This window comes from Bemisia tabaci, chromosome 10 (genome assembly GCF_918797505.1).
Source record: "Bemisia tabaci chromosome 10, PGI_BMITA_v3".
NCBI classification, from domain to species: domain Eukaryota; kingdom Metazoa; phylum Arthropoda; class Insecta; order Hemiptera; family Aleyrodidae; genus Bemisia; species Bemisia tabaci.
The window spans coordinates 11929532-11956171 of record NC_092802.1 but is presented as its reverse complement, the minus strand read 5'-3'; the positions used below and the strand labels follow the sequence as shown (position 1 = coordinate 11956171).

At 37.7% G+C, this 26640-nt stretch overlaps 1 protein-coding gene across 5 annotated transcripts in view; it reads right to left on the bottom strand.

Annotated features, from left to right (window-relative positions):
* LOC109044747 (arylsulfatase B) overlaps positions 1 to 26640 on the bottom strand; it is a 50537-nt gene that overhangs the window by 22450 nt on the left and 1447 nt on the right. For 2 of the 5 annotated variants that reach the window (XM_072304913.1, XM_072304915.1), the window contains exons 2-4: positions 26230 to 26547; positions 5923 to 6114; positions 402 to 561 (exon numbers count right to left, since the gene is read on the bottom strand). In XM_072304913.1, the coding sequence (XP_072161014.1) occupies positions 402 to 561; positions 5923 to 6048 (286 nt within the window). In that variant the 5' untranslated portion in view covers positions 6049 to 6114; positions 26230 to 26547. The remainder of the gene's footprint in view (positions 1 to 401; positions 562 to 5922; positions 6115 to 26229; positions 26548 to 26640) is intronic. The other 3 variants (XM_072304914.1, XM_072304916.1, XM_072304917.1) reach the window with 2 other exon arrangements.

The following is a 26640-nucleotide window of genomic DNA, read 5'->3' as shown; positions in this document are numbered from 1 at the left end:
TAAAAAAGAACAAATAAACATCATTCCTTGAAGTTTTTTCAGAATTTATTTCGCACAGAGGAGAAAAACCACGGAAACTTTGGAGCATTGACGTTAAGTAGTTCTCCATCCAAAAAAATAAAGTGTGACAGTATGTCTGGAACGTCGAAAACTGAGACACAAGGTTTGGAAGTTTCACTATCTATATTCATGATCACTAGAGATATTATTCATTCTGAAAAAATTACTTGTAGGGCCGAGAAAGTTAGGAACTGTCTGTATTGAATTTTTATTTTTGCTTTTTGGTGTAGAATTATTAATTATTTCCGATATTATTAAAATGGGAAGAAATTTCAAAATTAGCAATATTTTCTACCACATTTGCAATAAATATACATACATAAATACTAGCGTTTCCTTACCTGTATGAATAGGATACTTTCCAGTGAGCAAAGCACCCCTGGAGGGTGAGCATAACGCTTCACCATAGTGCTGGTTTAGGATGACCCCACTGTAAGCTAGGGCATCAATATTAGGGGTCGGAATCTGATCAGACCCATGAAAGCTAACGTCATTCCAGCCCTGAAACCAAGAAAAGTCGTAGTGAAATATTTTGACCTAATGGACAAAAACAACACGCATGGGGGATTTATTCCTATGTAATACTTATCAAAATTCAACATTCAGGACTTTATTTACAGAACATTTTCTTCCGACTACATATGAATAGTCACATTTTAAGTCGCCATTCACAACAAAACACTGAAAAAAAAATCTCTGTGTATTTACTAGGAAAAGGGTAAAATTACCAAGAATTCAGGGTTCTATTTGATCCCAGTTATTTCTTGGTAAAATTACCATTTATGGAATTGGTAATTTTACCGAGAAATTTCGGTAAAATTATTGAACTTTCTCGGTAATTTTACTGGACCTTGGTAAAAACGCCAATTTTTTTTATCGACTGTGGTAGAATTACCGAGATGAAATGGCAAAGTTACCGGGAATTGATTACCAATAAAAGTGGTATTCTTACCTGAAAAAAACAGTAAAAATACCGGTTTTTAGGTAAGCTTACCAGTCTGTCTTGGTAAAATTACCAATAATTGGTAAAAAAAGTGAGATGGTAAAAGTACCAACGGGCCTTGGTAAAAATGCCGTGAATTTTTTTTTAGTGATAGCTAAAAAATAAGTCAACTAGTAGTCACATTTTTACCTCTCTTTAATTGAATGACTACACTAAGTACTATCTAAAAGCAATCAAATCTGTTATTCATCTTCATGCAAGTGTTAAAAAATTGAGTTACATAAGCATTTCTTTTGTAAACAATTAGTATTTTTCAATGTATCAATTTTTTTCAGATGTTTTCAAGTTTTCGTTATTATCCAAATAGTGCAGGGAAGGGGGAAGATTAGACCAGTCTCACGTGATTCAAAAGGGGGGAGGGGGTTGTGAGGTTGTTTTGCGGGTTCCGTAGGCATCATAGAAGGAGGGGGGGGTAGAAAGTCGGTCTAAATGCTTCACATATACTTGAACGACCTCAAAACCTGTTTCATTTGAGTATTAAAAATCATTATTATCAATACTACTAAAAATAACCATAATCTTCCTCCTCTCATAAAGGCTTTCTTGCAATAAATTATAATCGTTTGTTCATTAAACAATTTTATGAGCTAGAAAATTGTGCTTTGGTAATTCATACGCAGAGTTCTTTCCTCAGATAATCACAATTAACTTGATTATCATTATCGCGCTTATAAGTCACCAAGTGATCATCTTCACTACCGTGTTACGGAAGAGAGCCGTAAGTGCACTGCAGTGCTACGGAAGAACGTCGTATGAGCCTTTAGACGTTGCTATATTTCCCTCGATAAAATACGAACTTATACTAGACAATTTTGAATATTTTTTTTCAATTTTTCCGACGATTTTGTTCGCGCAGTTCAATCTAAAATATTTGAAAATATCCAGGACAAATATGCACAACTTTCATCAAAAATGAATATTTTACCTTGGGAGATTTGGCAACGTCTAAAGTCTCATACGACGTTTTTACTTAGCACGGTAGTGGAGTCCAGGTTGAGCCTTGAGGCACATAAGAGCATGTGCCAACCATGGCTCATGCAGAAAAGCACTTACGGCTTTTTTCGCTATCACGTCAGTTTAGATTGTCCGCGTAAATTCTCTGAAGACCACAATGTTGTTAAGCGATAGGTATTTTCAAGAAGATTGTCGTTGAATTGTTTTTAAATCTAGTCACGACTTGAATCTCCTTGATTGGCCGTAACGGTATAGTTAACTTGCGGTTTCCTACCGCTGCGTTGACTTGAGTCGTACAGACTCTTACGGAAGATACGATTCAGAAATGTACCTCACTGATGTCATGGGTACTTTATGACGGGATCAGATGTGAGCCTCATATTACAGAAAACGTTTCGATCATCACAAACAACTCCTTCATTTGAAGATTTTTTGCGGGGCAGAATTCACTCCTCGGGTTGAGTGAGATTTTACTAAGCACATGGCAAGTTTAGGCATCGTGATGTAATTTTTCTGGCTTGTGCGGTATCGTCATGTTGTCTTAGCCACAATGACAAAATTCTTGTCACGGCAGTAATTTCTACGTTTGAGTGCATATATTTGCAAAAATTATGTGATGAAACAAAAAAGTGTTTGGCATGATCGTGAATAGGTTTTAAGGAACGTAAAATTCCTTTTTTTTCTTTAAAATAAAAAAAAAAGTATTCATATAACGAAGAAAAATTACGGAAGTTGACGATAGTGGTAAAAATGACGTTTGGTGGTTCTCCAAGTAAAAAGTAAAGTACGACAGAAAATCTGCAACTCCGCAAACTGATAAACGCATCTCTGAAGTTTCACCATCGAATAGTTCACCAAAAAAAAGTATGGCAGATTTTACCATATTCTGACACAGTAATACGAGTATGGTAATAAACACCAGACTTTACGGTAGCCTGCACCATATTATGATAAGTATCACCAGATTTTTGGTGAATACTACCATAATTTTCGTTATTTTCACTAAAAAGTATCACTGTGTAAAAATCGAGTAGACTTATAGTAGATGTTACCATATTTTTTTTCAGTGTTCCCTTCGGTTTAAATGTGTATACACGAATCTCAGAAATTTACAAAACTAAGAAAACCCTATTTAGTTTGTAACTTTTCTCAGTTTTTGATTGATCTTTTAAGTAAATATTAGGGGGCATTTTTGTACATTTGCAGGAAATATCTTTGAAAAGGCCAAAAATCACTTAAAATTCTATGAAATGTTATGTATGCTCAGTTGCTTTTTGAAAAACAAAACACGTGTTCTCCCGGTTACACTATCGCAAAGATACGCGTGCGAATACTGTTTTCTGGAGATTGATATGAGACGACGCGACGTTACAACGTCGCTTTTCTGACTTGAAGGCGTATCTCTATTTTCACATGAGCCCCAGGAAGCATAGAGTAATACGGAGAACAGAGCTCACGTGGATATTGAGATACGTCGTTACGTCAGCGGAGCGACAACAAGAAGGAGGGAAACTTAGAGGCGTCTGTGTGATGCGGTGAGCTATCTAATTGTATCCCAGTCTTAATTACATGGGAAACGACTGGCGAGGAAGCGCTGTTAACTCCTCGTTGAAACCGGTGAATTGAATGAGATGGCACACCATTATACTCACCATCGCGTGAATCACCTGTTGAAAACGATAGTAAACGGATATTTTTCAGCCTAAGTATTCTGCTGCGAAGATCGCGGGACGTAAATAAGTTTTACCTACTCAAACCTTGCTTGTTTTGAGGTTGTATTTATAGTCAATTTTTATATTGTTAGTTGCCTAAGAGAAGCTTATGATTGATATTGTGATTGAGAGAATTATTCTACGGGTCGGTTCTTAAACAGATCTCTTCAAGCGGGGCTTGAAGCCGACACTTTAAGCCGTGAGGAAACAGAGTTTAAGGTAGTTTTAATCATATTTTTGAGGACCAATTTTGATAAATTTCAAGTAAATTTAAAACAATTATCTAAAATATGGTTAGGAGTGGGAAGATAATGAATAATTTTTAAAAAAGGTTTGAAAACAACAGTATAAATTAAGGTAAATTTGGCAAATTTTAAGGTAAATCCGTATTAACCTAAAATTGTTTTAAACTAAGTAATACGCCGTTTTTTTAATATATATTTGTTTTACATTTTTCAGTGGAATATCATATTTATTCCTCGCTAATATTCATTTGGATGATATGCATGCTCTGTAGATACTGATTGTCAAGGTATGATGTTCTTCAAAATTGCCACTTTTTCACACTATGATAAAGCTTTCAAGAAACTCTTTTTATCTAAACGTAAACCATGAATCTTTTTTCTGTGGAAAGAAACTTTTTGGAGAACAAAATGAATTACCACCACGAGGCGAACATACGCACAACACATGTTTTGTTGCCTCCATTTAAAAATTACGTCACGCTGTTTGATTTCTTTTCTTATCCAAATACCAATTAGTGATGAATCCTAGAAAAGTGCCATCTCGCGTCCATTCTTCAGCTTATGTTCTCAAAAAATCGATTTTGCCGTTAGGGAACGCAGCCTCGTACCTTTCCTCGTGAAGTGAGCTCAGCCCCCCCCCCCCCCCCCCAAAGAATGACACATATTGCATGAGCGGCCACTGAAGTGAATATAGGAATTTACAATATATACTTTTCTAGAGGTAGCACAGTCGAACTTCAACTCGAAATCATTTCGAAGTGTGTATTACATTCCGCTCTTACTTTCATACCCATGCGTTGAAGTCACCTTGAATGACGTGAAGTCTTATTGAATAACGAGGACCGTCATCAAACCCATTCGACCATTTTCCTCCCCCACATGAATCATGAATGCATCCACCGCACTATGTCTACTTTCATACCCGCGTTAAAGTCTCCAAGTCTTTTTTGCTAACAAGAAATTATCAGCTCACGCTGTTTTGTCATCCGTCATCTAACCTTGTTGGTTCTTTCTTATGCATTTTCCCTTGACCCTGCAGACCGTGTAACAGCGCTGAGAAGGCCCGAGAGCTAATATTACAGACTTTGGGTCTTTTTGGGGCGAGGTGATGGGCCTGTTGCTAACTTCAGTCAAAGCAAAAAGAAGAGTTATTGCGTAAGTGGCCAACTGATCGCGATAAGCGCATCAAGAAAGTCTGAAATGGACGTATTTCTATCAAACGGAACTATGTGCATTATGACGTGGGCCCTGATATGCATGTACAAGGTGTTCCAAAAGTCCAGCCCCCCCCCCCCTCTAACTTTTGAACGGTTCGAGATAGAAAAATGAAACTTTGGGAATGTCTATCTCTCAAAGAGGACCATCTTTTAGGGTGGTCAACATTTTTGCTCCTCCTTAAGGGGGAGGGCGGGGGGCTTCGAACTCCTTTTTTTTTTCAAATGGTAACCCCTATCTTGTGACACATCATTGAAAATTACTTTCAAAATTAAGACTATCGGCGCAAACTGCAGATCAATATCTTAATTTTTGACCGAGTTATGATAGGTCAAAGGTCAAATTTGACCTCTTTTCAAGAAATCATAACTCCAGTTCAAATTACCGTAAAGAAAAAATAAAACGGGAAAATTTACCAAATTGTGTTCGCTTTCGAGTAAAAATTGCAGAAATCACTTCGAACTAATTTTAAGGGGGGGGGGGGTCGGACCCCCAAATACGTCGATTCAAAGGTCATTCAATTTTCCCGCGAAATAAGCCAATTTTCCCTAGATTTGCCTCCACATTATCTCAGTAGGGTCAAAATCAGTTCAACATTACGTTGGCAAGTCCCCGAATTTCGGGAAAGTTCAAAAAAACGAAATTTAAGGTGATGAAGTTTGACCGTTTAAATTTCGTTTTTTTGAACTTTCCTCGAAGTGCACAAAAAAGTGTGAAAAAAATGTCTACTCACCAAGTCATCGGCAACGATGATGACGATATGCGGGGGTTTGGGTCTCTCCTGGGTGGCCGGGCTGGAGGGGGAGAGGGCGGCCAGGCCCAGGATTCCGACTCCGAGAAGATGGAGCTGGATGCTCATGGCGCCGCCGGCCGAGCGGCGCTCGCATTGGAGCCGGCGTCGCGGCAGTCAAGGTCGCGCCGGAACCTGAAACCAAAGGGCGCCGGTTAGTCTGGTCAAGGTGCCTTGAGTAACGCATCAAGAAAATATCCAAATAAGCGTGCGTCAAACAGACGGATCGCGGAAAAAAAGTATCACAACCCCAATCGGATTGCATTTTGCAAAAAGGAACCAGAAGCATTGCATTGTTGCTAAGCTTGTGTAACTTCATCCTTTGCAGTAAAATTAATGAAATCATGAATAAATGTGAAATTTAGATGTTAATTTTTGTCTTAAATTTACAGTCTTATCGAATAAAATTAATAGATAATTAGGTTTTTCTTCCAAGACAAAAGAAATTGCACAATCTTAGCATTTTCGCAATGCTCATGGTTCCTTTTTGCAAAATGCAATCCAATTATAATGCCGTGCTCAGGCCCGCCACAAGGGGGGGGATACTGGGTCCCTGGTACCGGGGCCCGTTTTTCCCGTGAAAAACCACTACGAATTCACATGCAACCCTTGTTTCGTAGGAAAAAGTGAAAAATTGACCCTAAAAATTTCGCAAAAGGTGAATAGATTTTCAGAAACAGGCTAGGTCATTGTAGAATTCTTCTTATATTTTCAAAGAAGTATACTTCCTGGAAAATTTCTATCTATTTGCAAGATTTATAGTACAGAGGGATATTTTTAGTAACTGCGTTTCATTTTCTTCCGTTGTCAGATGCTAAGAGTCTCCAGTCTGGGCATCCTCGACTTCAATAGCTCATGGCTCAACTCCCTTGCCATTAACAAACGAAGTGGGAATCCGGGGAGGGGGGGGGGGGCTGGCTCTCTTAGAACTGAAAATAGTATCATATGGCCCCCCCCCCCAAAAAAAAAAAAATAAATAAAAAGCTTCCAGATGTTTTGAATGAAACAATTCGCAATATTTTGTGCTGAAAGTAGAGAAAAAACCATAGTTATTCCGCAGAAATTGATGGAAAAATTCTTTATGGAAGCTTAAAAATGCGTCCGATTAGTCGTATAAATTCTAAAATTTCTCGGGGGATGCCCCTCGGACCCCTCCTCCTCCGTGCTGGGGGCCCGGACCTTAAAACTGGTACCAGGGCCCGAGATGGGATGTGGCGAGCCTGCATGAAGGCTATTTCCATTTAAATCTTCCGTCACATTCATACGGCGCAATGATACAACTATTCGAACTCTCCGGAATGCGTGAGGTATCACGCCGAATTTGAAGGCGTTTTCAAAACAGCCAAGTTCCGATACCCGGATTATCGTTTTGCATAGTTCATATTATTTTGTTATATTCCGTACCACTCGTTTATATTTAATCCTCGTAGAAAAACCACCCATTTGCTAAATACAATTCTAGGTGGAGCGCACTTAAGCGCATTCATGACTGCAAACATGTTAACGGAAATCGAAAAGGCCAGCGTGCATGAAGGCTATTTTAATTGCAATCTTCGGTCGCATTTCTAAGGCGCAATGATACAACTATTTGAACCCTCCGGAATGCGTGAGGTATCACGCCGCATTCGAAGGCGTTTTCAAAACAGCCAAGTTCCGATACCCGGATTATCGTTTTGCATAGTTCATATTATTTTGTTTCCATTTCTAACCACTTGTTTAATTACAATTCTCGTAGAAAAACCACCCATTTGCTAAATACAATTCTAGCTGAGGCGCACTTAAGCGCATTCATGACTGCAAACATGTTAACGGAAATCGAAAAGGCCAGCGTGCATGAAGGCTATTTCAATTGCAATCTTCGGTCGCATTTCTAAGGCGCAATGATACAACTATTTGAACCCTCCGGAATGCGTGAGGTATCACGCCGCATTCGAAGGCGTTTTCAAAACAGCCAAGTTCCGATACCCGGATTATCGTTTTGCATAGTTCATATTATTTTGTTTCCATTTCTAACCACTTGTTTAATTACAATTCTCGTAGAAAAACCACCCATTTGCTAAATACAATTCTAGCTGAGGCGCACTTAAGCGCATTCATGACTGCAAAAATGTTAACGGAAATCGAAAAGGCCAGCGTGCATGAAGGCTATTTCAATTGCAATCTTCGGTCGCATTTCTAAGGCGCAATGATACAACTATTTGAACCCTCCGAAATGCGTGAGGTATTACGCCGCATTTGAAGCAAAACGCCGAGCAAACGATGAATTTGTACGGTAAGAACAAATTGACAAACAAATTTAAACTTGCAAAGACACACTTTTCTTGGATTTTTTCCAAATAAAAGTAAAAATACATCTGCAACAAGAAAAAAAAACCGGTCATATTAACCGTAATCGTTTTTTAGGACAAAAATTTTGAAATACATGTAAATATAAACTTTATGTGACCGAAATTTCCTCTCAATTTGTTTCTATTTTTACAACAACAGATACCCCCTATTGTATTTTTACTTTTTTTATTGGAAAAAATCCAAGAAAATCGTCTCTTTGCACGTTTAAATTCGTTTGTCAATTTAGTCCCTACCGGTCGACTCCATCCGGAGATTGCAAAATTGGATTTGACAATTCAATTTTTTTAACAAGAATGTACCGATGCAATTTTCGTCGAAATTTTTTCCGATATTTACATGCGATTCGAAGAAAAATAGTGAAATTTTTGAAATACAAACTTTACGTAACCGAATTTATCTTTCAATGTGCCTCTATTTTTACAACTACAGATATCCCCCTCATGTATTTTCCACTGAGCAAAAAAGTGTGAACAAGATTATCAGTGTGCACGGGTTTGACGGCCACGTGTGAGTGCGGCTTTTCTGTCTTCTTGGAGGCGGTACACGGCACGAATTTAGACTGCACGAGAGAGGAAATTAGTCAGAGGAAAAATCCGGGGTGCATCACGCAAGTTGGAAAAGTGATTTTTTTTTTTTTTTTTTTTTTTTTTTCGGTGTTGATACCACAGTGATTACTGCGCGCGGCCGTGATTTCTAATTAATTATAGCGTCTCGACTCCACGATCTCGGGAAAAATTAACTTCTTCTAAAAATATCCTGCTCTCACGACGAATTATTCGATGCGTGACTGAGGAACGCAGGAAAAACACGCCACATTTTGAGATTTTTTTGGTTGTGTCTGTGGGTTTATGGACTGAAAAAACAAATGGTACACCGAAAAAAAGTGATGTTGATTTAACATCCTGGATGTAAAAAAAAAATGTGCAAGAACGTTCAAAATGCTGAATTAACGCTACAGCAGTTACTTTAGCATATTTTTCTTTGATATTTTCAGATATTTGAAATTAAATTGCGTACAAAATGGTCCGAAAATTTTGGAAATCAATATTCGCAAGCAATCTTCCCAGGAAATTCGGATTCCATCGGAAGAAACTTGACAACGTCTGAAGGCTCATACGGCGTTCTTCCTTAGCACGGCAGTGAGCCTACTAGTTAGTTTTTTACTAACCTCCATTGACCATTCCAACCACTCACATCCACCGATAAGATTGCTCCATTTCCCCTTATTCTTCTTTGCCCAAAGGTATGTCTATCAATTTCAACAAGCAGCTCGCTGTTCACTGGAAAAAAAAACACATTGGATCTAGAGTCCAGACTCTTGAAAACATTGACAAGAAAAAGTACTCTTGATTCAATCGGATTTTTGCTTGAATCAAAACGAAATCCGCTTAGGTAAATTAAGAGGCTTGGTTCTTGATTCAAGCTAGATTCTGATTGAATCAAAAGTAATTTTTCTTGTCGATGTTTTTAAGAGTCTGGACTCTAGATACAATGTGGTTTTTTTTTCCCAGTGTTGACCATTCCAACCACCCTCATCCACCGATAAGATTGCTTCATTTCCCTTATTCTTCTTTGTCCAAAGGTATGTCTATCGATTTCAACGAGTAGCTCGCTGTTCGGTTCGCGAAACCGAGATTTGTTTTCCTCCGCAGTGCAGAGCTAAGAGGATAGAGGTCCTGCCGTGTCGTCCTGTTTGATGCAACCGAGCGAGCGTTTAACGTTGCGTCACGTGCATTTAGCCGAATTTCAGGACAATGTCAAGAGTCACTAAACACCTTACGCTGTCACAAATATCGTTTTTTCTCTGACGACGATAGGGCGTATCTCGATTTCCACATGAGCCCCAAAAAGCATGGATGTATACGCAAAACAGAGTGTATGCGGACATTGAGATACGCTGTTACATCAGAGGGTCGACGAAATATGGGCACATGCCGAGGCTCCCCCGGAGCTTCGGTCGACTAAAAGCGTTTGTGCTTCTCAGTTGCAAAATTTTAGGCCCACTTTACGCAGCTTAACCGAGATGAGTGGAGTTGTTTTGATTGTTTGCATGTTGCAAAATTTTGCCGATAAAATACCGACTATTGTCATTCTCTACACTAAAAAAAAAGATTGGTAGAATCTACCATTCCTTCACGCTGTATTTCACACAGCGTCACTGCAGAGTCAATTCTGCCGGAAGAAAGGTAAACGTTACCATATACTGGTATAGGTAAACTGGACTGCATTTTGCAATTTGGAGCTATGAATTCTCTCTCATCTGAAAAAACACGTATGTGCGTAGGGAAACTAATGGCTCATACGTTGTTCTTAAACCGGACCAGAATGTATAGTTCCAAATTGCAAAATGCAGTCCAACTGGAGTTAGGTTAGGTTGATCATTCCTCTGGCGGAATCGATTTTGAATTCACGCTGTGTGTAATACAGCGAGAAGGAATGGTAAATTCTACCAATCTTTTTTTTTCAGTGTTGCTATACACGCACAAAAAATTCGGTATCATGAACTGAGCGTTTATCATACTACCTTTTCGGTGCATCAACCCAAATTTTCAGCTGCTCGTGCAATTAAGCATACGGTTCATGTAACCATACTTCTTTTGTCAGCTCGTAGGTTCGGTTACACAAAACGAAAGTTCAGATTTTAATTATGGTAAACTTGAGTGATTTTCTGCTCTCATAGTAAAAAAAAGAATTATATATTCGATTGGGTTTATGGTCCGGTATTAAAATTAGGTATGAGGATCACTCCACCAGCATTACACAGATTGGTTAACGAATAGGAGGTTTTAATTTTTTATTTACTTTTTTTGTGTACGAGTGTTGACCGATAGTAAAATACTCTCTAAGATGCACCAAGTGCAACCGCTAAACAGATCGCGTCACGAAATGATTACACGAAGAAAGGAAATCAGTGCATTGCGAGCTATCCTTTTCTCCTCTCTTAAAAAAAATTCTCAAAATTTTGCCGCAATTCATCTTTGAAAAATATAATTCGATTGAGGCGATCATGCTATCCAATAGTCAATACATAAGCAATCAATCGATTAACCCTCCTTAAAGTACAAAATTAGAGAAATTCTTTGATATCATTCTCGAATCGTGCCGAAGTACACTCTTTCATAATCTGAGGTGAGATTTTATACCATGAGAATGCCTATGAAGATTTCTTCATTATATGAAGGAATGGCAACCGTTAATGTTGCGAGTTGAAACACATTAGACTGCATATTCAACTGATTGTGAATACGATCTTTATCTCAGGCCTGCGCGGTGCCGCGACACCTTGCGTTCACCAATAGCAAGTTTAATTTGGTGTTATATAAGGACGGTTTGTTTTTATCTCGAAGAAGTACCCCCGAAGGCATCCTTTCAAAGTAAAAGAACAACATGCTGGCGACGTAAAAAAGACATTTTTTTTCAAACAAAAAGAACTAAAGTGCTACCACAGGAGATCTTTTTAGAACCGTGATATTTCCAGATGTTGGTAACTGGAATTTAGTTTGATAATGACATTTTGGATTAAAAACAAGAATGTGTGCTTTTCCAAACTCCTGAAAAGCTGTCAACCTTGACATATATAATGACTTCAACAAATATAGCTTGCATTCATTGAAATTGAAATAGTTGACACTAAGAATTAGGCATGTTCACGCCGCGGAAAAGGAGCTCATTCTATATATGTATCACCAAATTACATGTCATTCCATTCGAAATTTGTGCGGCCGATAATATAAAACCCACCAATAGGAACAAAAAATCTGGAAAATGACTAATGCAGTGGTGCGTCTTTGTTTTACCTGAAATCTAGTTTCTTGAGGAAAGTGTCAAAAGTAAAACTACAATTTTTTTCTGAATTGTATACAAATATCAAAAACAAAAATTTGATATTTCGCTTTCTTTTCCCACGATGAAAATTCTGTAAAAATTCCAGATATTGATATTTCTTTGAAAAAAAAAATAAGCAGTTCCATTAATTTTTAAAATCGAATTAAAATTGGACGTATTTAATCAGAATGAGCTGAACTACATCGAACGTTGCCTTATATTCTCTCATTTATTCTTTTTTAAACATGAAATTGAGTTCCACCCAAACTTAATATTTGGTGAGTATACTCTTCATAATTTCGGGTACATTTTAAAAATATTTAAAAGCGCTAAGTAGTTTATTCCCCCATTAAAAAAAAGTAAATATAAGAAATAAACAAGCTGATATTGCACTTACAGGAGCGGATCCAGCAATTTGGCAACACAGGATTTCTTCCATTATTAGTCAATTATTTATCATAGGTTTAATGTTAAATAATCTATTTTTGTCGGAGCACCTGGCTCCTTCAAGAATCGATACATTTTTATAGGTTTAAAGGAGAAAAAACAATGTTGCCAATTCGCTGAATCCGCCAATGAACAGTTAGGCTGATTCCAATCAGAAAATTTCCTATTCAGATACGCGTTTCTAAACTTTCAGTGGCAACGAACCGTTTACCAACCGACGATTCTAAAATGAGCAATTCCCTCTTCGTCGAAAACCCAACTCCCATCCACTCTGCCGTACTAAGGAAGAAAGCCGTATGAACATTCGAGGGTTGCCAAATTTCCCTTCGCAAAATATGTATTTTTGATGACATTCATGCACATTTTTTCTTGTAATTTTCAGATATTTTAGATTGCATCGCGCACAAAATTGTCTGAAAATTTTGGAGAAAAATATTCGCAAATTTCCGAGTTATTCCAGTTTTTATAGAGGGAAACTTTGCAACGTCTGATGGTTCATGTGGCGTTTTTCCTTAGCACGTTAGCACTGTGCGTCTCCTTCCCTCACTAGGGAACCGAGCGCGTGTTAGCTTTTCAATTAATTTTCGCTAATTCGCAGAATCGCCTCGCTTTTAACAAGCTCAGCCATCAGCCCTCCCCCGCGCTGCCCGAATTCTGACGCACTACGGAAAACACCGTATAAACATTCGAATGTTGCCAAATTTACACTCAGAAAATACTTATTTTTGAGAGTAGTTACGAATATTTTCCCTTAAAATTCTCAGATTTTTTAGATCAAAGTACGAACGAAATTTTCCGAAAAATCAGAAGAGAAATATTTACAATTTTAAAATTCGTGATAAGAAATTTGGCAACGCCTATAATACGAGTAGTTACGAATATTTTCGATTTTTTAGATCAAAGTACGAACGAAATTTTCCGAAAAATCAGAAGAGAAATATTTACAATTTTATGTGTAAATTCGTGATTTGTCGGAAGAAATTTGGCAACGCCTTATAATACGAGTAGTTACGAATATTTTCCCTTAAAATTCTCAGATTTTTTAGATCAAAGTACGAACGAAATTTTCCGAAAAATCAGAAGAGAAATATTTACAATTTTATGTGTAAATTCGTGATTCGTCGGGGGAAATTTGGCAACGCCTGGCGGCTCATACGGCGTTCTTCCTAGACACGGTAGAATTTCTATCTGGTGCGATCGGAAAACGAATTTATTCGTGCTGTATTTAGTCTAGCGAGGCAAGAAAGGGCAGAGCTGGGAAGGCAGGAAGTACGATGTGTCAATGAGCTTAGCTCACACATCGTCTCCTCTGACGTAAGGACGTATCCCGGTTTCCGAATGAGCCACAGGAAGCATTGATTCATATGCAAAACAGGGCTCACTTGAATATCGAGATATGCCCTCGAGCCAGAGAGACGACATCCCGCATCCTTGCACCTCCGTGGTACGCTTTGCGTTTACGACTGACTCGGCTGGCGTTTCAAACAAAATTTAACAACCGAACAATGGAGATGTTACATGTGTGAGAAATTTGCGATTTGACTGTGGATTCATATGTAAAAGTTCGGAAGAAACAAGATGGTGCCACTGGTTTTCTCTGAAATCAACTCCCAAGCTCAAAAAAAGCCCTCAAGTTGAGGCCAAAATGGAGGGGATATCCCACGCTATCCTGAGAGTCCACCTCTACATCAAAACAAACTCTCCATGCAAAGATGGGGAGCAAATACATTAGCAGGGTTGCTGTGTTTTCAGTTTTGGAGTCCCCAAATAAAGTGGGAGCCCTGTCAATGTATTTGCTCCCTATCTGTGCATGGAGAGTTTGTCTTGATGTAGATGTGGACTCTCAGGGTAGGGTGGGATATCCCCTCCATTTTGGCCTCAACTTGAGAGCTTTTTTTGAGCTTGGGAGTTGATTTCAGAGAAAACCAGTGGCACCATCGTGTTTCACGCGAACTTTTACATTATAATCAACAGTCAAATCGCAAATTCCTCACACATGCAACATCTCCATTGGACGTATTTCTGGCAGACAGAACTATGTGCAGGTGGGAGAGATGGAGTGTGCTCTGGCCCATAAGAATGAATGGGAAATATAAAGCACCAGTGACGAAGCCAGCGCAACGGTGAGCATTACTGCCGTGCACCGCAAAACCGCGGTAAACGTCATTTTACATTTGTTTGGAAACAATGTATCATAGCAGAATAACTTGTGTACTTTGGGACAATGGTTTTACAGAATTCTTTCGCACATACTATCAAAACCTTGACCTGAAAATTTGAGATGCACGAGTAAAACTAGTACACACCAACTGACCGACTGCACTGTGTTTGACTCAACGCGAGAATTATTCATGCAGTCTTCTAGGCGCTTACATGGGCCACACGCCGACCGCACTGTTTGGCGCAATGCGTGAAGTATTCCTAAAGTCTTGCAGGCGCTAATATACGTTTAACGCTGCGCGCCGGCCGTGCTGTGTTTGGCGCAATTATTCAAACTCGCGTTAGAATAATCGCGGCATCAAAAAATATAGCTTAAAAGGCCCTATTGTGGTTCGACGCCGCGCCGTATGAGAATTACAGCGTTACCGCGTTTCTCCAGATTAAACATTTTTTTCCGAGAAAAGTTAGGAAAGTTCTTTATACCCACGACTATTATTCAGTTTTTTCACTTCATTTATCATCAGAAGGTAAGACATCGATGCCTTTTCAACTAATTAACCTAAACTAGTGTTGACATAAAAATGAGTTTATTTTCCAACTGCTTTCTGTTTTGCCAAAATTCTACTTTAAATTAACTTCATTTTAAATTTGCGCATTCCTGTAGCAGATGTTAAGGTTTCTATTCGCGCAATCTTTTTGCCTTTTTCGCGCAATCCTCATATATTTTCTTAGACCTCACACGCAATCCTGGATTACCGTATCTTAATTTGAAAGTGTTAAAAGTCATTACTCTAATTATTTTAGGTTCATATTGTATGATTAGTTCCTGACAATTTTCAGTATATCAATGAAAATATTTTCAAATTTTACTGAGAGTCACTTAACGAGCCGATTTTCAAGTAATTCAGTTGAAACGAAATATATGAAATTCAAAAGAACTGATTTCAATTTTCGTGAAATTATTCGGCCTGTTTATAAAATCCAACGAGAGTTTAAAGCGAGAACTTTTAATGTCCATCTCTGCTCTTCAGCAACCTTCCACAGCTTGGGCTATTTTTTCGCCTGGTAGATAGGCAGCACATGTATTTTGTATTATAACGGATCGCAGTTATTACTGAGACAAGGAAGACATATTTCGAAGATAAAAGCAAATTCAAGTACACAGAAAATAAATCATATAAGCAAATCTAGCAACATGGTTTCATGTATTCCTTGGCAATGGTGAGGATTTGGTGAGGCTCAGGCAGCTTCTTAAACGACAAGGTATGAGAACTTCTGACATTCTGTAAAGTCGATGTAAAATTTGACATTATAAAAATCCAGCCAACGAAGTTGGCTCCACATTATATTAAGTGAGGTACAGTTTACTTGTCACGCTTTTTATTTTTAAAATGCCATAATTTATTTTCATGATTCACTTCTGCAGTTATTGCATAATCCTTAGAGGTTTTTTTTTTATGCCCAGAGCTGAGCGTTTCTTCGTGCAATCTTTTATAAAATTTCTATGATAAATAAAAATCTTGCTTATTTTGAGATCAAAGACAATTTAGTGCTTGGTACGATTGAAAGTTATTGGAAAGTTCTTCAAAGTTGATTAAAATAATGCGTTCCTTAGCAAGGAATATAGCACTGATAGTTCAAGTAGGAGATCAAAATTTGTTTTGGTGACATTTCCGGAGAAAATTTCTGTCTGAGAAAGCTCATTAAATATCAATTTAGCATGATAAAATTGACACCCCCGGCTGTTAGTGAGAAAAATAGTCTCTGAATGAAATGCTCTCTAGATTTTACTCCAAAATTATGTACTGCAGAGTGACGAAAATTTAGTTCAGATGTACTTTCATTCATTTCACGGTCCAATTGAAAAACTTTGGCTGTATGACTTTAGAGGGGTGGGATTGCTACGGTAAGGTAAAGTTACACTTACACAGGGAGAGAGAAATGTTGTTACAAGGACTCAGTTCAGATGGAATACTGATATTTTTTACTCCGGTAACCGAAATTTTCAGTCCTTGGAATCAAACTTCGATTCCAGCAACTGAAATATTTCGTAAATAATACGAGTTTAAGTAAATAACTAACATAAACTTACATTACTTGGACTAAAAACTGTAATGTTCCATAAGAGCCAAAGTTGTTTTCTCCCCACAGCTTTCAACCTTACTTCTCGCCCAATCGTGCTTTTACCAATGCGCCGCTCTGTGGAGTGAATCAACTGGAGAAGTATATCTTGGTGTGGAAACTTTGAAAGCTACAACCTTTATCTTTGTTACCTCGAAATTTAGATCTTGAAAGTAGAGTCTCTGGTTTTATCATTAAAGTTCCTTCAACTGACTCTCTCTAAAATTACAATGTGACGAAATAAACATACACATTTTCAGTTCAAGTGAACAAACTCATATCTGACTTCTCTCAAAAGCTCTTCCCACTTGGCGGCGGGTGGATCAAGGCCTCGGATGTGTTGAGATTATTCAAAAATCCGGTTCTTGGTTCATTGTTTATTCACGTGTCTGTCTAAGTCCTCAATTAGATGTCTGTTGTTGGAACTGGTCCTCTTCGACAAACGTTTCAATGAACGAGGTGAAATCCCATATCAGCCATATCGCCATATCGCAGCCATATCGTAGACGTTAACGTTAAAATTGTTGCGTGGTGACTCATATGGGGAGGTTACAGCTGCAAAAAATAACGCTCGTCTGAGTGCCGACAGAAAGTTCTCATGCACTGCTTTAGGTTCGTCGATGAATCTCGAGGTTAGATAACGTGGATTTCATTTTGCAAAAAGGAACCAAGAGCATTTCAATGTTGCTAAGATTGTGCAACATACATTCTTTGCAATAAAATTAATGAAATAATGAAAACAATCAAATTTACGAAGGCAATTTTCGTCTTGAATTCATAGTTTATTGAGAGTAAAGATAATACTTGTATTGATGATCAGTTTATCTTTGCAGGGCAAATAAAGTTGCACAATCTTAACGACATTGGAAAGCTTCTGGTTTCTTTTTGCAAAATGCAATCCATGTTATCGAGTAAGACTGCACTGTCAAAGTAAAAACTACGGGTGAAAATTATCTAACTCGTGGTGCTCCTTATTGATAGTAGCTAGAGTAAATAACAGAGGTATTTTTACCACTATGAGATATTTTAACTAACGTGGTGGTAAAAATGTCAACTGAGTCCTAAAAATAGCACGATCAAAGGCTATGACTATCGATTAATTAAGAGTCTGTGAGGAACAACACAACTTTTTTAATCATAGTCATTCCTCAATGTGCAATATATCGTTCTTAGACTTTGGAGCCAGCTCTACCATCTAAAAGTTAACCTTCATCAATTAACAACAAGTTGTTTTTCAACATCAGTTAGTCGGACAATTTTATTGAAAATTGAAAGACAAATTATTGTTACATTTTCTAAGGAGAGCAAATCACAAGTTTGCTTCCAAAAAATTAAATCGTACCAAAGGTGATAATACTGTCTCGATCAGTGCCTTTTACAAGTATCGATATCATTCATAGTTCAGAATCAGTAAGATGCACTAATTAGGAGAGGATCTGAATTTCATAATAATTTATGAAAGGGGACTAAGACTGAAGCTCATAGCTAACGTTATGTATAACGATTAAACGTATCGAAAAAAATAAAAACTCTTTTAGGGATCAGATGAGGTTCACCGATCATTACGAAACTTACTCATCCTGTTTACCACTGAGCGCTGGGTAAATAATATACCATGTTGGAGGCAGTCATGTAATTCTAACGGTGAAATATCAGATTATAAAACTTATACAACTTCCTTATAGCTAGGCTAAGGTCATTCCAATCAGAGAGAATGATGAAGTTTGCTCCTTGAAATTTATGTTTGGCGCAAAAAAAATATTATGTAAACAAATTGAAATTTTTCGCATCAAACTTTTTTTCATCATACATTTTTTTTAAACCAGATGGATAGTTGTAAGAGGGCAGGAATCATTCTTCTGAAGAAAAAAAGTTAGCATCCGTCAGAAATCATAGATCTATATTGATCTTTTCATTTTCGATTGTTCACCGATGCTTACCGATGAGGTTACTAAACTACTGCTCAATAATAACGCAGCTTAATGGATCTGTACACAAGAATACAAAAAAATGCACTATTTAGTGGTAAAATCACACGATTATGACGATAAGCACATCAAAGTGGTCTAGAATTTACTTATTTATGCACAATTTTTGTACTTCACACTACGCGCCTTAAAATGTACACTGAATCCGGGAGCAATTTCCATCACAACAATTAAAATCATACGTGAAGAAACTTCTTATTTATGTAGCTATTTATTTATCTAGCTAAAATGTTCTTATAAGTCTCCTGTATTTTTCTGGGCAAGCATGATTGCCGACTATATTACGAAAAACTGCCCGCGAAGGCGATGACTTAGTAGGAACTCGTCATTAACCACACAAGTGTTCGTAAAATACTGAATTTTATACATTTTTTATTTGCTCGACGAGCATTTCGGCCATTCTTCTTCTGGAAATATGGCTGTATCCCTTGGAGGTAACTAGGGTATCTGTATAGAGAGAATTCTAACATGCCGGTAATTTTAAGGATCATGGAGCTTTTAGGGCCAAAAAGGGCAGACAATCGATGACTTTTAAAATATCCAGAGTGAGTTATTTTTACACTTGTTACGATCCGCCGTTTTTCAAGCACGCTTAGACTTAGATTTTGCATACATTTACTCATTTTTGCGGAGGAATGCTCCTTTATGAACATTCTTGGCCATCTTGGTTTGATATTGAATTATGAAGATTGGCAGTGACATTTTTTGTTTCAGAAGGTTGGCTGCCCTTAAAGGCCCTAAAAGCTTCATATTTCGACATGTTCGCACTCTTTCCAAGTTACTCTAGAGGTTACCAAGCCAATCGGTCCCAAAAGCTCAAAAAGATAACCGCTCAAAAAGTTTTCACGTCCAATGTCAGTTGGAATACGGCGTTTTGAAGGTGCGTGTCTTAGGGTGCGTACTGCCATGCTAAGGAAGAACGCCGTATGAACCGTCAGGCGTTGCCAAATCTCCTTTGATAAATCACGAATTTTTGGGAAAATTTGTAAACGTTTTTCCTCCAATTTTTCAGATGATTTTGTTTGCAATTTCATCTAAATCTCCTAAAAATTCCAAGGAAAAATGCCCGTAGCTTTCTTCAAAAATAAACATTTTATCGAAGTAAATTTGGCAACTCTCGAATGTTCATACGGCGTTCTTCCTCAGCACGGCAGAGCAGGTGGGAACTTTAGTCACGACCCCGACGACTGTTTGCTTGAAGCAAACAAGCGTCTATTCTAATTTGCAGTGGGTGATCTTCACTTGTTGCCGGAAGACAAACGTTTCCCACAGATTGCCGCGCCGCGCGGTGGACAGAGTCAATAAGAGAGGTCGGACGAAATTTGGAAACTTTCAAAGCGTATAACTCCGTTCATAATACAACTTCGAGTTCTAAAAGTGGTTTCATTGGTTTTCTCGTGAAATTTTCATCTAGAAGCACCCCTTAAAATTTACAATGTGACGAAATAAATATCAAAATTTGCAGTTTTAGCCAAGCTTTTCGTGTCCGACCTCTCTGATTGACCTCATCCACCGTGCGCGCCGCCGCGCGGACAGTTTCCTTCACATCCACCACGATATACGCCGCTCAATGTGCCAAAATCCTATACCGAGGGGATTTCATTCTTTATCATAAATATATTTCTATTTTATTTTACTCTGCCTGCCGCCAATTTATTTATTAATTTTAAGGCGAAAATTTAAATTTAAGACGTTAGCATCCTAACGTCAAACGTCCTAACGACGCTAACGTCCAGGAATAAGAGTCCAAACCAGATAGCGTCACAGGAACCAATAAGATCTACATTGAAAGTTGAGGGAAAACCTACATGCAATAGTATAGTGAGGTTCGATTTCCAAACCACGTATTTAGGTTAGTCATGTTGCAGACTTCCTGTCATACTTTATTTTTAAACTTGAAAATTACTCAACGTCAATTCCTCAAAACTTCCGTGATTTTTTCTCTCTGTGTGAATGAAATTTCTGTGAGAACTTTGTGGAATGATTTTGATTTACTCTCCTAAAAAAAATAAAATGGGGACAGAGATTTTTAAACACCGAAAACAAGATTCGTGGTTTGGGGCTTCCACCGTTGATAGAGCTGGAAGCATTTGATATAATTTCAACAGAAACGTACAAAGTAGCAAAATTGCGTACTGAATGTCGTGCATTTTTAAATTTACCGCTTCCACGGGCTTTTTATTTCTAGCTGTCATCGATCAGATTTGCCCACGAATGTAAACGAATAATCTTATCTAAACTGTTACACATATCGCTTCCGTATCTAAGTCATTTCGAAGCGTTTTTTTTCTGTGCACAATGAAATGAGGAAAATGCAAACGCTTGAAATAGGTTAAAATCATACGTGAAAAAAATTTGAGAGATCCTTTGCATAAATGGACTAGGTTTTTCTTACATCTCTCTCAAGGCAAACTTGATTGTCTGAAAGAAAGCGTAGGTACATAAATTCAGTTTTGCATTTGACTGATATTTATGTCAAATAAAATACTAAATTCATAATCAATATTCAATTTTAGGTATTTTCAACGTGTTAAAATTATTTACGTAACATTTTGCCGATCAATTTCATCTCGCGGTGCTTTAAATCTGATTATCCTGTCTTCTGGTTTATTCTTTATGGACATTCACGAGGAAAAATGAATCGTTGGTCGTATGCAATATCAACATTCATATTGATTCGACCAGATTCTACCTGTATTTCAAGTCGTATAGTTACAGATTTTCATGTCTCGATAATAATCTTACTGCGATAGAAATAATTGTTGCCACATTAGTATCAGTGACATAAAATAGGACAAGAAAAGGCAGGGACAAGGTTGGAAAAACACAATAAAATACAAAGCACGTTTTTCCAGCCTCTTTCCCGCTTTTTCTTGTCTTCTTTTATGTCAACGTTTGGACTGTCATAGTGTACATTTATTTAAAAGTAACAGTGTACATGCACCTACAATAATTGGAAAAGTAGGACGCAGGATCCTTCAAGAGCACCGTAATACCAACAACAAAGAATTTGCAAGACAAACTTTTATTGATATCTTTGAGAGTGCCAAATGATCTGTGTTCGCAGTATTTTTCCTAATTTTTTTCTGAAATGGGAAATTGCAGAAAAATAGATTTAAAAGTGAGAAAATATGCCAACTTCGGACGTCATTTGGCGGTATTTCCCATTTACCACACGTACTTTGATATATTCGGTTATTTTTGTCATATTTCCCCCAATAATTGTTCAACTCAGAAACCGAGGATAGCCTTGTGCTCAGAACTGTTGGTAGTTTCATTTTAAACACGAAACTCACAAAATTTCAGACACCTGCAAATTCTCTATTCTGTTTTGTAAGGGCCAAAATCCCTACGTTAATGACACCTTCAAAGCTACGTCAAATCAAACAATTTTGGAGGAACTTTTCAAAATTGTAGCCATCGGAAGTTCAAATTTACCCCGAGAATTTGGAGAACCTCTATTCGATGTTATAAGTGCCAAAATCCTCGTGAATGACACCTTTAAAGCGATGTCAAGTCAAACAAGTTTAGAGGAACTTTTCAAAAATTTTAGGAATCGAAAGTTCGAATTCACGCCGAGAATCGAAAAAGCTCAGTGAGATTTTTGACCGGGAAGACGGAAAGCTCTTCTTACCGAGCTTTTATCCAAAGTATTTCAGACACCTGCGAAATCTCTATTCCTTTTTATGGGTGCCAAAATCGCTACGTTAAAGGCACTTTTAAATTCACAAAATTTCACACATTTGCAAATACTCTATTCTTTTTTATCAGCGCCAAAATCCCTACGTTAACGGCACCTTCAAAGCAATGTCAAATCAAACAAGTTTGGAGGAACTTTTCAAAATTTTAGGCATCGGAAGCTTACCGATAATTTGAAAGAGCTCGGTGAGATTTTTGACCGGGAAGACGGAAAGCTTTTCTTACCAGCTTTTATCAAAAGAATTTCAGATACCTGCAAATTCTCTATTCCTTTTTATGGGTGCCAAAATCCCTACGTTAATGGCACTTTTAAATTCACAAAATTTCACACATTTGCAAATTCTCTATTCCATTTTTATCAGCGCCAAAATTTCTATCTTCAAAGCAATGTCAAATCAAAAAAGTTTGGAGGAACTCTTTAAAATGTTAGGCATCGGAAGTTCGAATTCACGCCGAGAATTTGAAAAAGCTCGGTGAGATTTTTGACCGGAAAGACGGAAAACTTTTCTTACCGAGCGGTCGTATGGCTTCAGGTATGCACGGAATGAAGCTCGTGCCGGCTGATCAGAAACCGGTTTCGCGCATCATTATACCCCGGTAAATTGGACTCGCGCCTCCGCATGCCCGGCAAATTACGGTTCTTACCGTCATTAAGTCCGTGTTTTGGCGCGGTTTCTGTGAAATTCACCAACAAACGCCAACAGTGTCAAAACATTGAATTGATAAGCTCAGTGGATCCCACTTCATACTTGGGTCTTTCCAAAAATTACATAACGGGACACTGCCCTGCGGGTTGATAATTTACATTGATAGATAAAGCGATAGAAAAAAAAGACAAAAGGAAAATGGAGGTATCCTATTGGTTGAAATGGTCAGTTCCTATTGACTGAGGGGACCATAAAGAAAATGACTATGACAATGCCGATCAATCACGGGCCTCCATTTTCACCTCAGTCGTGTTTGCACAGCGGGCTTATTATTGAAATTAATCGACAGTGCGATAGACAAAAGAGGTATAGGGAGTATGGAACGAATCTATTGGTTAAAATGGGTGGATGTTCTAGAGAGAGGGTGAAATAATGGACTATAACTATGGGATCCCTCATGGATTGCTGTTAGTTATTCTATTGCTAATTTTACCCATGACCACACTAATTTAATTCACTTCTTTCTCTAAAAAAATCTTTTAGACTAAGAAATTTAAACAAAATCAAAGATAAACTAATCTAGACTGCCTTTGTCTATTGCAACCAATCGCTGCCACCCGAAGAATCGATCCATTTCTTCTTTGTCTGCATTGTCTATGGCTTTGTCTATCAATCTCAATAATTAGCCTGCGACGGGCAGAGAAATTGCAGAAACATTTAAATGAAAACCTCTGTGTCTATGGAAAAAAAGGCCAAAGAGACATTTGAATATGACGTTAACTCGATTACACGGCGTCTATTGGTCATGATGTAAGTTTATCATTCTTTATTACGTGTTAAAATTTCAATTTTGGTAATTGATTTGACATGATTTTTTTCTTCCATTTACGTAGAATAGGATTTTACCATAGGTGACCATAGGTGAATACCTGCTTTTCCCAGAAGTACTGTGTTTTGTTAAAAGTAGAACAGCGGCTTTTACTGGTAGAAATTACATATTTATCGACTGCGGGCCAATTATTGGGAATGACAGACAAATCTGTATACTAAGGAGATGTTAAATAAAATTTAGCGATCCTATTGGGTGGAAATGGGCGGTTGCAATGAGCAAACATGGTAAGTAAAAGAGCCCTTACTTTCATACCCGTGCGTTAAAGTTACCGAGACTCTAATCGAATAGTGAAGACCATTATCTGGCCCGTTTGACCCTTTCTCAACCCCATTCGAATGCATTACCTCAAAGTTTACTTTCATGATCATGCGTTGAAGTCTCCGAGTCTTTATTGCTAACCAGAATTTGATATGCTCCAGCGGTATCGTCTAACCTCATTTCCACCCTTTCATGTATTGTCCTTTGTCCTTGCAGTGGGCTGATTATTGAACTTGATAAACAGAGCTATAGACAAAGAAGACAAAGGGAAAATGGAATGATCCTTTCAATTGCAACGGGCCTTTGATGTAGACTTTAGGCGAAACAAATTGACTGACCATTGAATTTTTTAAAAGTTACAGTTATTTAGCCTGACACAAACCTTTTTTGTCCACCATTGTAGGCACCCGCTTTCACAAATAGAATCGCTCCATTTTCCATCTCTTTGCTTATCACTTTGTCTATCAAATGTAATAATTAGCCTGTAGCGTAAATTTTTCTTCCAGACTTTTTTTACAAGAATTATCATAATTTTACAATCAGAGACCTTGAATTAACCATTCAGAAATTTTCAATTTTTCCTAACCCCACAACGCCAAACCAAATGCCATCAGAGCTGCACTGCCGTGCTAAGGAAGAACGCCGTATGAGCCTTCAGACGTTGCCATTTTACCTTAAAAAAACACGAATTTTCCCGGGAACCTGAGAAAATTTGTCCTGATCTAAATTATTTAAAAATTTCAAGAAAAATTCTCATATCTTTCCTCAAAAATTCTCATTTTATCGCTGGAAATGTGGCACCATTTGAATGCTCATACGACGTTTTCCCTCAGCACGACAGCTTAGTCCAGGATAAAACACACGTACGGCCAAGTTGTTTATCCTTCTTTGAATGTCAAAACTTATGCTGTAACGTCCCTTACGTCACTTATGACTGAATAAATACTTCAGATCTCTGTGTGCATTGTGTATTACAATCTTATCAATGATGCTGGTCATGAACTTGTCCGCACAAGCCCTCTTGAATCTGTAAATAATTTTTCTCGACTCGAACAAGATTCATTCATGCACTTGTAGATTCACTTACGCTGCTGCGCTAAGGAAGAACGCAGTATGAACCATCAGGTGTTGCAAAATTTCTTTAAAAAAATCAAGAATGTTTAGAAGAATTTGTGAATATTTCTCTTCTAATTTTTCAGAAAATTTTATTCACAATTATTTAATCTGAAAAGTCTGAAAATTTCAAGGAAAACCATTCGTAACTTTCTTCAAAAATAAATATTTTCTGATGGGAAATTTAGCAACATTCGAATGCTGATACGATGGTTTTACTTCGCACGGCAGTACTGGTCTGTCGTGCCAAGGCAAAACGCCGTATGAGCCTTCAGGCGTTGCCAAATTTCCTCTGGCAAATCACTGATTTTCAGGAAAATTTATGAATATTTTTCTGCCAATTTTTCAGATTTTCTTGTTTGTAATTTGATCTAAAGTGTCTGAAAATTCCAAGGAAAAACATCCACGACTTTTTTCAAAAATAAATATTTTCTGGAGGAAATTTCGCAACATTCGAATGCTGATACGTCGTTTCTACTTAGCATGGAAGTATCGGTGTACGCCCGAGATTTTAGTGCTGGAATGACTCGTGCTCAGAATGTCTGGTCATCTCATGACTTGCGAAAACTTTTTTTTTACATTTAGCGTTTGACTAATTCTCTCTGTGCCGATATGAGTTGAGTGACATGTAAAACATGTGAAAGGATTCTATTGGGGAATTAATTGAGTAATTAGACCGAGTAATAGACTCTACGATGAATAGAGGTCGGAAGTTAACTCACTTGAAGAAATCGGAAGGAAAATGGCTTACCTTTCGTGGGTTGTACTGCTGAATTTCCAATGAGCTTACACAGTGCCTCATGAACCAGAACTGAAAAGGTTCCGTCACCAACACTTGCGAATTACACGTAATCCAGACGAATATCAGTCACAGCACGGTCAAACAGTAATGTAGTTACTCAAATTCAATATTAATCACCACAGGAAGAGTCACCAAACTAGGAGCCGGTTATGATATACGATTATCAGAATTCAATGAGTGTCTTCGGGAAAAAAGAGGGAAATAAAAAATTATTTGATAATTTTGAGTATTATGGGTATGTCAACTTAGTAGAGCTCTGGCGTATCACTGAGAACGGAAAAGAAGAGACAGAAGTTTAAGAAATTGGAAAAAATCGGGTAAAAATAACTATGTTACTCATGCGTTCACAAAACGCAAGAT